At 47.7% G+C, this 13935-nt stretch overlaps 1 protein-coding gene and 1 long non-coding RNA gene across 2 annotated transcripts; one reads left to right on the top strand and one right to left on the bottom strand.

Annotated features, from left to right (window-relative positions):
* Positions 1-3149: 3149 nt before the first annotated feature.
* Positions 3150-6116, bottom strand: LOC112079259 (myeloid-associated differentiation marker). The gene is made up of 2 exons (XM_024145256.2): positions 5503-6116; positions 3150-4481 (listed from the first exon to the last, which is right to left on the bottom strand). The coding sequence occupies exons 1-2, from the start codon at positions 5767-5769 to the stop codon at positions 3894-3896; spliced, it is 855 nt and encodes a 284-aa protein (XP_024001024.1). The 5' UTR covers positions 5770-6116; the 3' UTR covers positions 3150-3893.
* Position 6117: 1 nt separating this feature from the next.
* LOC139027091 (uncharacterized) lies at positions 6118-8036 on the top strand. Its single transcript, XR_011479127.1, has 3 exons — positions 6118-6204; positions 7103-7610; positions 7723-8036. It is a non-coding gene; the product is annotated as an uncharacterized lncRNA (long non-coding RNA).
* The last annotated feature ends 5899 nt before the right edge of the window (positions 8037-13935 follow it).

Raw genomic sequence — 13935 nt, 5'->3', positions numbered from 1 at the left:
GCATGAGAACAGGCAGTCTCTGAGGCAGTTTAGCATGGCACTCATAATGCTCCAACTAGTCTTACCAGTTCACCTCAAGAACGAAGGATTGTGTTCTCTAGCCAGGGGTATCCAAGAACCAGAGTACATGGGGGGAAGGCAAATTGAAAAAAGAATAACGTCTGAATGACCTGACAACCAACATCTTAACCGGTTCAGTCCTCATAGTGATTCCGTGCCAGAAACACACCGTTCAGAGTGGTTTGCTTCACAATGGCTTCCGGTAATTGCTCCTTGGAAAGCCCCATGCTGTTCCACTAAGTCGCATCAATGAAGCTGTCATCGGCACCTGAATCGATGAAAGTTTAATCGCTAAACTCTGATCCTTATTTATGAGGGTAGCAGGAAAACGGGGTCGACGGGGATCTTGAGAGGGTTGAAACATGGCTCGCTAACAACCCTCCCAAACTTAAAGACCGAGCAGTTTACGGGGCGCTGAGGACAAAACGGAGAGTAATGTCCCGAACTAACCACGAGTAGAGGCAGCTGTTGGTCTCACGTCTACGTTGGCGCTCGTCCCTTAGTTAACCCGTGGCCCAACTTGCATAGGTTCAGGATCTGGCGGCAGGACTCCTTCACTAATCCCGTGTGAGGAAACCTGATTAACACCTTCTGGTTCCCCTCCTGACCCGAATGGTAACCGAGTAGGCTGATTGATTGGACCGGACCACTGCTTCTCCCTCCTTCTCTCGAACTCTGTATCCATCCTAATGGATAATGCGACCAAACTGTCCAGGTCCACAAGGCTCCGGATAGGAAATCAGCTCATCCTTGAAGTTGCTCCGACAAACCCCTGGTAAAAGCCGCTTGTAGTGCCCCTCATTCCACCCACTCTCCACAGCCCTGTTCGGAACTCAATCACAAAGTCTGCCACATAACGAGCTCCTTGCGAAGACAAATCAACCGCTTAGCTGCGTCCTTACCCGGACTGGATGGTCAAAAAGCTTTCCATTTCTGCGTGAACTCCTGGATTGCCATGCAGGGTCCTGTAGTTCCCAAAACAGCTGAAGCCGCATTCCAAAGCTCTACCCACGCAGCAGTTCAACATAACAAAGCTTCCTATGCCTTGTCTGTGGCGTAAGAGTGGGGCTGCAGCTCAAATACTAACCCACACTGCATAAATAAATGAACGGCATCCTCCAAATCCCTTCATATTATTCGCGGCGTCGGGTACCGTGGGCTCACGAAGGAAACCGCTCCAGAAGCGGCAGGTGAGAGGGTGAAACAGGTGGTGGAGAATCCGCCGGCAAACTGAGCTGATCCTGGATTCTCGCCAAGCTGGCAAGAGAAGTTCTGACTGAACTCGCTATCTCCTGTAGCGCTGTGCTGTGTGACCAATATCACCCCTGATGGGAATGGCATGTTCGAACGGAGTCCAGGTCCGCTGGGTCCATACTTGGCCGGATCGTTGCTGTCACGCTTTAACAAAAAATCGGACCCAAAGCAGACCAAGGACAAGGTGAGTATGAAGATGGTGAGAATTTATTTAAATGATGAGAACGTGGAGGTAATAGTTTCGGGTGGCGGAGCGGGCAGCGGAAGGTGGGTTGATGGAGTGGATGAGCAGATCCAAAGGATAGAAAAAAAACACTAGCGACGAGCAGACAGGGATGGGTGATGGGTTCCGGGGAAATGGTGGTCATGGCTAACGATCCGGCAGGGAATGGATGTCAGGTCAGGGCTTTTGAAGGGAGAGGTGATGATCAGGACAGGTGTGCAGATTTACTGATGGGATACAGGTGCGGTGAACTCGATCTCCCAACAAGCTAATTCCGCCCTGGCAACCAGACAGGGTGCGTTCCAGGACAGAAACACAGGCAAACACAGACTCAGGAAGCGGGATTTGTGACATAAGAACTTTCTGTTTTCCACTGAAAAATGGAAATGGAATAGTGTTGGTTGATAAAGCTAATACTACTAGGGCAGTTTAACACAATAATGAGAAATGGATTCAATGTGTACAATTGTTTTGATTGAATTGACTCTACTGCCAATGTTTTGTCTATGGAGATTGCATGGTTTGTCAACAGTATGCAGCTGTCTCAGCTGAAGGAAATGATCCCTTTAAATATTGTCAGTGCCTAACTCCCTCTCTACTGTTAATGCCCCTCATATTCTTCTTCTCTTCCCTTCTATTACTTCTCCTTCTCTTTATATCCTCACTCTCCCTCTCCCTCTTCTCTCTCTCTATTTCTCCCTCTTTCTCTCCCACTCTCACTTCTCCCTTCTCTCTATCTCTGCCTCATCCATTTTTCACGTTTACCTCCCTCTTGATCTGTGCAAGGAGACAGCAGCAACATAACTTCAATTCTCTTTTGAACAAATCAATATATCCTGTCAAAGGTTGCAAGACAGAAGAAAAGATGTGGACATAAAAGACCTTGACCTCATTACCAATAATCAGATCAGGAACCTCCATCATTCTGCTGCCTTCTGGTTTGAACAATGATTCTTCATTCGTCACTTAACTTAAATTTCTCTCATGAAGAAAGGAATAACCCCTGCCATAATGTATCCACAAACAAAGTGTGGACATGAGAGCCTTGACATCATTACCATAAACAGATCACCAATCACAATTATTCTGCTGTCTTTTTAGAAATTATAATTAGTTTAGCAGCCTCAGAATGGCCAAATATCAAATGAATCTACGGTAAGCCACGGTCCGTGAGGGATTCAAATCTGCCTGTGGAAGAAGACTGATGTTCATCAGGTGGGGACGGAGCGGAGTGTGGTTGAGACTTCTCGCTGTCGGCTTCCCTGCTGCACTTCCCCATCGGCAGCAAACACAGAAAGAGACATAGAAAGCAAAGCCCAGGGCTGAACCTCGACATCCCACGCCACTTTCATCCAATGGGTCTCTCATAGCAGACCACCCTAGCAAACAGGGAGAGGGAGGGAGCGTTGCTGAATGTCCTTTTCCCAGTGTTGTAGAAACAGAATAGGTGTTACAGTAAATACATACACTAATGAATGCAGTGAGGCAAAAAATATGATTCTTATGGACTTTTAAGCAAATCTTTTTCTTTATTTTATTGTTAATAACATTATTAAAACAATTTGGTCACGTCAGCTAAATGTCAATAGTTATGTTTAACTTATTCAGATTCATGTTTGAGCTGAATTCTGTCATATCTGTCTGGACTGCATGTATGTCAGGATTAGAGTAGGCAGTAGACGCAACAAAGAAGAGAGAGAGAGAGAGAGAGAGAGAGAGAGAGAGAGAGAGAGAGAGAGAGAGAGAGAGAGAGAGAGAGAGAGAGAGAGAGAGAGAGAGAGAGAGAGAGAGATAGCCGACAACTGCATAGCAGATCTGTTTTTTTATTTGGGCCATAAGGTGTAACATCGTTGGAGCTGTCAAATCAGTAAAAACAATGATTCTGCTATGCAGTTGTTGGTTATCCGGGTTAACGCTGAACTGATTGAATCAAGGCCAGAGAGACAGAGATGAAATAGAGAACAGAATAAGAGAATAAAATGAACATATCAAGAACAGCTCTTTGATCTCTCTATTCACTTTGATTACAGCCCATGTGGACTGCATAGGGCGCACTGCATAGTTCCTTGTGTATTTTAAAGACGGAAGACAAAATATACATTGAATCTACGTACGGATCCAAGCATTCAGACATTCTTATCCACCTCATGGTTTGTGAATTGCTAGCAGTATTATAACCCCATTTTATCCATGAAGAAGCATTATGTGAATGATAATGAAAAATGTAATCTTGCCAAGTAAAACGGTCATTATCCACCATACAGAGACATTCTACCAGTCTATTGTTTAAGATCCGGCACTGTGTTTTCAGGCCAGTTCTCAGGTTGGGTAAGGTGGGTGACCTTTGACCTTTGTCCTAAGCCGGGGTGACGAAGAACACCAGCTTGAAAGAGTAGACCGTGTCCACAATGTAAACCACAAGTTTGAAACAGGTCATGAACGCCACTACGACCTGGTTATCCCAGTACGAGGTGCGGCCACACCAGCTTGGTCTGCTGTGGTTGTTCTGGAAGCTATAGAGAGGCCATATCACCACGCACGTCATGTACATCAGCACGGCCAGCACGTTGTAGCCCGTCAGCACCTTGTCGAACGGGAACGGGAAGAGCGACAGCAGGCGGCAGATAGTAAAGAGGATGATGATGAGGGCGAAGATGAAACACAGCGAATAGARCGCCACGCACCACTGGAGCCCTGGAAACAGCGAGTAGAGCCTATGGTCCAGAGAGATGAAGATGATGCAGGCCACYAAGGCCTCGAGGACCTTGAGGAGGCCCGGGACGGTGGAGAGGAACCCGCTGATCTCGCCGGGTTTGGCCCGGGTCAGGCCTACCTCCGTGGTGTACAAGACGAAGGCCAGACAGGAAGTGACGGTGGCGGCGATCTGCATCCCGCATGAGGCACAGGTGAAGAAGGTGGGGTAGATGATGGAGGCAGCCAGCACCTGTTAAAGCCCAAGACAATAGATAATGATGATGGATGAATAACAGCAATGGAATAGGATAAACAGCATCAGAGTTTGAAGACAATAACATYGAATGTCAGTGGACTTAATTGACTCATTAAAGTTGTGAAAGTGCTATGGGTGTCACCTGATACTTCCACTTCATCTACTACCAATGCAGCTCCCACTCAATAAATCATTCCAAAATGTTGGCAAAGCTACAGGAACTCCAACGCACTCCTTAATGGTTAAAGCCTTTCCTTTTATTGCATGTATCCAATTTCCTCACTGATCTAACTAGAGAGGTGATATATGGACTACACTAGAGAAAATGATAGATTAGCTGCCTTGCTGTTGTGACATACTGAAGATGAGATCATCACTTTGATCTATAACTTGTTCTAGTTCAGTGGAACTAGCAATTAGAATTTACATTACTACATCAGTATCTGCTGGCGTCTATGTCTCAGTTRAAGTTCATTCACAATTAGTGTGAGAGTAAATGTACGTACACGACTAGCGATTGCTGCCATTATTGGACGACCAACAACTCTAAGTGGTACTAAAATATTTAATGTTTCATTTAACCACTTTGTTCATGTACCATATGATAACAACACCTGGCTGTTCAAGGTCCAGTGCTGATCCTCACTCTATATAAGCGCATAATATATATGTAAAAAAGTAAGTATCCTTATCTCAGCCAGAACGGCCAATAGGTGCTGGAACCTAACTCCTGTTTCTGAAGCATGAAGCAGTGTGATGTACAAGTACACCTCCTCGAACAGAAGTCTAGTCTATGGCAGGGAAGATTGATGTGTAATTTCCCAAAAATCGCCTTTTGATTTATTTACAATTACACAAAAGTAAACTACACACATCCATCTCTACTCTAGTTTTGAATGCTTATATTGTCTCAAATGTAACTGTCACACATTGACACTAATATTTAGGTATGTTATCTGGATTATACCCCTTATAGTCTAACCCACAGACAAAAGACGCCGTGGACGTTACCCACCATGAGCGTGGACAGCATGGCAAAGGCGGTGGTGAAGTCGTCCCAGGAGATGGGCACCCGGGCATGGAGGGTGGTGAACTCCATGATGAGGATGAGGAGGGTGACGAAGCAACAGAAGACCCAGGTGAACATGCACCAGGCCCAGTAGGATGAGTCGATGTGACCCAACGAGGCCACCAGGCTGAAGGAGATACAGGTGAGGACCACCTCCAGCATTCTCACGATGCCCACGGGCACCGTCAGGGTCCGCGTGTCCAGGGTCACCATGGCGATGCTAGTTCTGGTCAGATCCGGCTGTCGAGTACAGTACTGTACGGCAGTTGTACCTTTTAACCCACTCAAACCGATTGTAGATGGCTGTTTTTTGTTTTCTCACCAAGTTTTTTTTGCCTGTTGATCTCTCTTCCACTTCTTTGGACAGCTCTCTCTCTGAGCTCTCCCTGCCTCCTCTCCCTGACTTGACTCAAAAACGATTATTTCTCTACTTGTCACACCTCTCTCTGACACTCTCTGTCAGTCTCTTCAGGCTTCTGTCTTCTTCTCTTCCTCTCCTCTTCCTGTATCTGATACTCCTGTATGTGATCCCCTGTAAAGTCTGGACTGCTCTGACAGGGCAACGGTACTGTAGGAATGCAGAGAAGGGTGTAGACTGCCTGCCACTCCCTCTGCTACCTTATCAGGCCTTCCTCAAATGGTACTCAGGTGAATGTTTGATTATAGGCTTTGAGTGTGTGTGTGTGTGTGTGTGTGTGTGCGTGCGTGCGTGCGTGCGTGCGTGCGTGAGTGCGTCAAGCCCAGGATGTCAATGCTGTGTGATTATGAAATAGGGTGTAGTCGGTCAACCTTATGAGTAAAAGTGAATAATACCTCAGGTATTTAAGTAGTACATATACTGAGATGATCTTGCTGTATATTATACCATGTACTGTAGCCTACTGTATAATGTATATGATACGATATACTTCATTGTCCAGTTACATTCATTTCATGACGTCAGCATACAAATACACAAATACAACATAATATATTACATGCAGTACAGAAACACTGGAAAGCACACAAGTCACATATTTACATTTTCACATATTCAAAGTCTCTGCAGCCTACTGTCCGACCATGTATTGTGCCTACATCTGTCCTATGTCTCACTGTTCAGCATCCTATATCTGTCCTATGTCTCACTGTTCAGCATCCTACATCTGTCCTATGTCTCACTGTTCAGCATCCTACATCTGTCTATGTCCCACTGTTCAGCATCATCTGTCTTATGTCCCACTGTTCAGCATCCTACATCTGTCCTATGTCTCACTGTTCAGCATCCTACATCTGTCCTATGTCTCACTGTTCAGCATCCTACACCTGTCCTATGTCTCACTGTTCAGCATCCTACATCTGTCCTATGTCCCACTGTTCAGCATCCTACATCTGTCCTATGTCCCACTGTTCAGCAGCCTGATGGCTGATGGAATGAAACTTGCCCTGTTCCTATTCTTGCTGAACAGTGGGACCCCTAATCTCCTTCCGGAGGCCAGCAGCTCAGAACATTGGGTAAGATTGTGTGTAGGGTCCTTTATGATGTGCTTGTCCTTGTCTATCATAGAGGCCCTGAAGCCCCCTGCACTGCAATCCACAGAGCTTGGACCCCAGGTTTACAGTCCTCCTGAGGATACCCATATTAGCCACTGACAGTCCAGCATACCAGGCCAGGATACAGAAAGTCAACACACTCTTATATGACAGGTGTAGTAGTCGCTGTTGGTATTTTTTATTGATGTTCTGGGTGTTGGCATTAAAAGAGAGTGTGCTGTCCGCTGCCTTCCGCCAGAAATCAATGAGCAGTTCTTGTGAGTTTGAGGTAGTTGTTATTGCCACCCAGGTAACCCATGATACAAGTCAGTGTTCGACGTCCATCCATGTCTGAGGACGTCGGGAGATGATGTGGAAACTGGCCACAAGTAGGTTTTGGTTCTGCTAGGACATTGTTGATAGAGATGGGGATGGTGTAAGTTCTGCTAGGACATTGTTGTTGAATAGAGATGGGGATGGTGTAAGTTCTGCTAGGACATTGTTGATAGAGATGGGGATGGTGTAAGTTCTGCTAGGACATTGTGGAATAGAGATGGGGATGGTGTAAGTTCTGCTAGGACATTGGGATGGGGATGGTGTCAGTTCTGCTAGGACATTGTGGATAGGAGATGGGGATGGTGTAAGTTCTGCTAGGACATTGGGGATGGGGATGGTGTAAGTTCTGCTAGGACATTGGGGATGGGGATGGTGTAAGTTCTGCTAGGACATTATGGATAGAGATGGGGATGGTGTAAGTTCTGCTAGGACATTGGGGATGGGGATGGTGTAAGTTCTACTAGGACATTGTGGATAGAGATGGGGATGGTGTAAGTTCTGCTAGGACATTGTGGATAGGGATGGGGATGGTGTAAGTTCTGTAGGACATTGGGGATGGCGATGGTGTAAGTTCTGCTAGGACATTGTGGATAGGGATGGGAATGGTGTAAGTTCTGCTAGGACATTGTGGATGGGGTGTAACGTCGTTCGTCTGAGGAAGAAGGAGAGGACCAAGGTGCAGCGTGGTACGTGTTCATGACTTTTAATAACACTGAACACTAGAACAAAAAATAACAAAACAGAACAAACAAAACAGTCCTGTCTGGTGCAGACACAAAACAGAAAACAACTACCCACAAAACACAGGTGGGAAAAGGCTACCTAAGTATGGTTTCTCAATCAGAGACAACGATAGACAGCTGCCTCTGATTGAGAACCACACCTGGCCAAACACATAGAAATAGACAACATAGAACAAAACACAACAAAACACCCCAACTCACGCCCTGACCAACCAAAATAGAGACATAAAAAGGATCTCTAAGGTCAGGGCGTGACATGGAGATGGTGTAAGTTCTGCCTCCATTCTAAAGGTTGCAAGTGCAAATCCAGCAATACAAAGTTGTTTTGATATTTTTGTTTTTAAGCTTATCCCAAACCTTAACCATTTGGAGTTAACGAACCAAGAGTGTGTCAAGGATGTGAACTGCATCAATGAGCCATGTAACTTCTTTGAATGCTTCATCTAAGTAGTCCCCTGTCCGGAGCCTCTCAGGTCATTCAATTGTGTTTATGGAGATGAACACAGAAGGGATGTTGTGTTGTTGCACATGACATACTGCCCCTGTCCGGATCCCTCCGGAACTTTCATTACACACACCTGTCCCTATTCCACTGATTAGTACTTGTACAAGTGTGCCCTTTGGTTTCCATTGGGCTGTCGATTATTGTTACTAGTGCTGTGTGTTTTGGCTTCTGTCCTTGTGGATTACGTAGATGATTACGGGTCTCGTCCCGTGAGTTAATCATTGTGCGCGTGTGTTATTTATTCAAGGTACTCCTCGCTCCTTTGTTTGGGTTTCAACCCTGTGTTTTTGTAACAGTGTTTGTTTGGTCTTCGTCCCTGTGCCTTTACACGGCACGCCGTAATTTTGTTTGTCACAGACAAGGTGAGGCTGCATGCAGTTAAAAGCAAAGGAGAAGTCCAGGAAAAGGATGCGCATATAAGGGTGAGGCTCTCCAGTGTTGTCACGGCACTGTGCAACACCGTCAGGACTTCTTCCACCATCTGTTCTTCCTGTATGCAAACTGCATTGGGTCAAGGACTCTGTCTACATGAGACCTGAGACGTGTGAGTATCAAATGCTCACAACGACTGATGTTAGCGCCACAGGACGATAGTAATTCAGCTCCGCCTTTGAACTGGTCGGATCTCAAGAGTCTTCCAGAGTGACACACTAGATGACAGTAGATGACACACTAAGTATGACAGTAGAGTGCACACTAAGTACACAGTTGGTTTCTCATTTAGTGGCATTACTCAGTCCTGTGTTTGTTGACATCTGGCATTCTGTTCTCTAACACTTCAGGGTGAAGTTACAGATCTAGATAAGCTTCCCCTCCACCAACCATAACCGTAAACGAAAATCCACTCCAAAACTACATTTTGGTATTTGTTTCATTAGTCCACTTTTGATACAGTCTCAAAATGTTTTGCATGTCAGCAGTCAAGTTTTCATACTTGGTATGTTTGGACCAACCCAGCATTATAAAAACATATTGTCTCCATTAAACATGACCAGCATGGCTATGAGAATATACACAAACAACAACAACAATAACAACACTGCTCTGCAGGATGTTAATACATGTTTTCAATGTTGTGTGTGTGTTGTGTGTGTGTGTGTTGTGCGTGTGTGGTGTGTGCTTCTGTGCTTGTGTGTGAGAGAGAGTGAGAGAGAGTAGAGAGAGAGAGAGAGAGAGAGAGAGAGAGAGAGAGAGAGAGAGAGAGAGAGAGAGAGAGAGAGAGAGAGAAGAGAGAGAGAGAGAGAGAGAGAGAGAGAGAGAGCGAGCGAGAGGGGGAGGGAGGAAGACTGGGAGGAAGAGAGAAGGATAGGGAGGGAAAGAGAAGAGTGTGTGGGTGAGGAGGAGGGAGGGAGGGAGGGAGGGAGGGAGGGAGGGAGGGAGGGAGGGAGGGAGGGAGGAGGGAGGGAGGAGGGAGGGAGGGAGGGGGAGGAGGAGGGAGGCGGAAAGAGAGAGCGTAACAACATACACACACTAAACAGTCATAACTGATGCAACAAACTGCACAACATACACACTGAAACAGTCATAACTTATGCACATTCTTCTTGTTACCAGTCCCTCTCTCTCTGTCAGCTTCTTTTAAAATGTAATTTTTCATACTGCAGTTGGGAGATGGCACTCCATTGTAAACTTTGACAGTGCTTTCGCCTCCCTTCTTGACGGTCTTGGATGTCAAAGATTTAGAAATGGACAGATTTGATAACAACTGTGAGAGGAGGGAAGAGGAGGAAACTTGTCTCCCACGGACTGTGAGGAGGATAAGGTGAGGGATGACGCTGTGGAGGTGGAGGGAGGGAACGAGGAAGGACTCTGTGGAGGTGGAGGAAGGGAACGTGGAAGGACTATGTGGAGGTGGAGGGAGGGAACGAGGAAGGACTCTGTGGAGGTGGAGGAAGGGAACGTGGAAGGACTATGTGGAGATGGAGGGAGGGAAACGAGGAAGGACTCTGTGGAGGTGGAGGAAGGGAACGTGGAAGGCTTTGTGGAGGTGGAGGGAGGGGAACCGAGGAAGGACTCTGTGGAGGTGGAGGAAGGAACGTGGAGGAACCTCTGTGGAGGTGGAGGGAGGGAAACGAGGGAAAGACTCTGTGGAGGTGGAGGAAGGGAACTGGAAAGGACTATGTGGAGGTGGAGGGAGGGAACGAGGAAAGGACTATGTGGAGGTGAAGCGGTGGGAACGAGGAAGGACTCTGAGGAGGTGGAGGAAGGGAAACGTGGAAGGACTATGTGGAGGTGGAGGGAGGGAACGAGGAAAGAACTCTGTGGAGGTGGAGGAAGGAACGTAGGAAGGACTATGTGGAGGTGGAGGGAGGGAACGAGGAAAGGACTATGTGGAGGGGTGGGAACGAGGAGGACTCTGGAGAGGTGGAGGAAGGGAACGTGGAAGGTACTTGTGGAGGTGGAGGATGGAACGAGGAAGGATCGGGAAGAGGAAAGGAGACTTCTGTGGAGGTGGAGGGAGGGAACAAGCAAAAGGACTATGTGGAGGTGGAAGGAGGGAACGAGGGAAAGGACTCTGTGGAGGTGGAGGAAGGGAACAGTGGAAGGACTATGTGGAGGTGGAGGGAGGGGAACGAGGAAGGACTTCTGTGGAGGTGGAGGAAAGGGAACGTGGAAGGACTATGTGAGGTGGAGGGATGGGAACGTGAGAAGGACTTGTGGAGGTGGAGGGAGGGAACGAGGAGACTCTGTGGAGGTGGAGGAAGGGACGTGGAAGACTATGTGGAGGTGGAAGGGAAAGGAACGAGGAAGGACTCGTGGAGGTGGAGGAAGGGAACGTGGAAGGACTGATGGATGAGGAAGGTGAAGGGAGGGAACGAGGAAGAGACTCTGTGGAGGGGAGGAAGGGAACGTGGAAAGGAACTATGTGGAGGTGGAGGATGGAACGAGGAAGGAACTCCTGTGGAGAGTGAGGGCAGGGAACGAGGAAGGACTCTGTGGAGGTGGCGGAGGAACAAGAAAGGACTTCGGTGGATGGAGGGAACGTGGAAGGACTTATGTGGAGGTCGAGGGAGGGAACGAGGAAGGACTCTGTGGAGGTGGAGGGGCGGACAAGAGGACTCAGTGGAGGTGAGGAGGGAAAGAAAGGAATGATGTTGTGGAGGTGGAGGGAGGGAACGAGGGATGATGCTGTGGAGGTGAGGAAGGGAAACGTGGAAGGACTATGTGGAGGTGGAGGGAGGGAACGAGGAAGGACTTCTGTGGAGGTGGAGGAAGGGAACGTGGAAGGACTATGTGGAGGTGGGAGGAGGGAACGGGAAGGACTCTGTGGAGGGTGGAGGGAGGGAACGTGGAAGGACTTTGTGGAGGTGGAGAAGGAATGTGGAAGAAAACTATGTGAGAGAGTGGAGAGGAAGGGAACAAGAAAGGACTCTGTGGAGAGTGGAGGGAGAGGGAACGTGAGGAAAGGACTAATGTTGGAGGTGGAGGAAGAGGAGTAGACAAACGATGGAGAGTTGAGGGATGGAAGGAAAACTTGTGGCGGTGGAGGGAGGGAACGAGAAGGACTCTGTGGAGGTGGAGGGAGGGAACGGGAAGGACTACTGTGGAGGTGGAGGGAGGGAACGAGGAAGGACTCTGTGGAGGTGAGGGGGAGGGAACGTGGAAGGACTATGTGAGGTGAGAGGGAGGGAACGAGGAAGGCCTATCGTGGAGCGTGGGAGGAGGGGAAACAAGAAAGGACATGGAGGTGGGGAGGAAATGAAGGAATGTGAGGAGCGAGGAAGGACTCTGGGAGGTGGTAGGAGGAAACAAGAAAGAGACTCTGTGGAGGAAGGAAAAGGTGATGTGGTGAAGGGATGGACCTGGAGGAACGGAGGGAGGGACAGAGTCTGTGTAAGAACGGATGTTTATGGTGAAAGAACGAGGTGTGATGTAGAAAGGGAGGGAACGGCGGGATGAATGCTGTGGAAGGTGGAAGTGAGGGGAACGCGGGATGATGCTGTTGGAGGTGGAGTGGGGAACGAGGGATGATTGCTGAGTGGCAGGTGGAGTGGAGAGGAACGAGGAGAGGAAGAGAGTCATAGAACAGCACTCTGCTGGTCTAAATACTGTGACCTGAATAAGTGTGTCCATCTCTTTCTTCTCTGTCAGGGAAACAGAGCACGTAACACACTTCTCTCTTCCCCTCTCATGTATACCTTAAAGTAAAATCACCATCAATTTAAGGCTGCTTAGATATTTTACAAAAATTTCATCCATCATCAGTTAACAATATCCTCTTTCCATCACTGTCATCTCTTCACGTCTCTACTCCCCCCTCCTTTCTCTCCTCTCTCCCACTCCTTTCTCTCTCTCTCTCCATCAATAACAGTTACAAGCATCTCTCTCCAATCACTGTCTCTCTACTTCGCTCTCTCTCCCCCCTTTCTCTCTCTCTCTCCCCCTTTCTCTCTCCTCTCGCCCTTTCTCTCTCTCATCTCCCCACCTTTCTCTCTCTCCTCATCAATCCAGTTACAGCATCTCTTCCATCACTGCTCTCTCATCGCTCTCTCTCCCCCCCTTCTCTACTCTCCTCCCCCCTTCTCTCTCTCTCTCCCCCTTTCTCTCTCTCTCTCCCATCATCAGTTACAGCATCCTCTCTACACTGTCTCTCTCATCGCTCTCCCGCCTTCCTCCTCCTCCCCTTTCTCTCCTCCTCCCCCTTCCTCTCTCCTCCCACTTTCTCTCTCTCTCTCCCCCTTTATCTCTCTCTCCCCTTCTCTCTCCTAATCAATACAGTACAGCATCTCTCTCCATCACTGTCTCTCTCTCACTCTCCCCCTCCTTTCTCTCTCCTCCCCCTTTCTCTCTCTCTCTCCCCCCTTTCTCTCTCTCTCTCCAATCAATCAAGTTCAGATGTAACGTTAATGTGATGAACATGCTCAGAAGAGTGGAGGGCTGAGAAGGGGATGTCGAGGAGGGTTTTAATATTATTCACATCTGCTGTGAACCTGCTTGATCCCATGTTGACAAATGACCATGTCACCATTCCCCATAGAAGGAGCAAATAATGAATACAAATAAATACTGGATATTCATACATGTATCATAACATCAGATTGTTTGTTACAACACCCTTGTTCCCATTCACTGATACGTCACCCTATGTATACAGTCCTGCCTCCACAATAACAAGGAACCCCGCCAGAACCAAGGAGCATCGGATTAATCAGGAATTATTCATTCGCAACACTCCTTTTTCCAACCCCTGGAAGCCAAAACATCTCCACTTCTCTCCTCCTGTAAATGGGATGGATGCTGTGGAGGTGAAATGAGGGCAATGAGGGATGACACCGTGAGGTG

The sequence above is a fragment of the Salvelinus sp. IW2-2015 genome, unplaced genomic scaffold, assembly GCF_002910315.2.
Source record: "Salvelinus sp. IW2-2015 unplaced genomic scaffold, ASM291031v2 Un_scaffold7410, whole genome shotgun sequence".
Classification (NCBI taxonomy): Eukaryota; Metazoa; Chordata; class Actinopteri; order Salmoniformes; family Salmonidae; genus Salvelinus; species Salvelinus sp. IW2-2015.
Note: the sequence above shows the minus strand (reverse complement) of the source record. Positions and strands in the feature narration are given on the sequence as shown.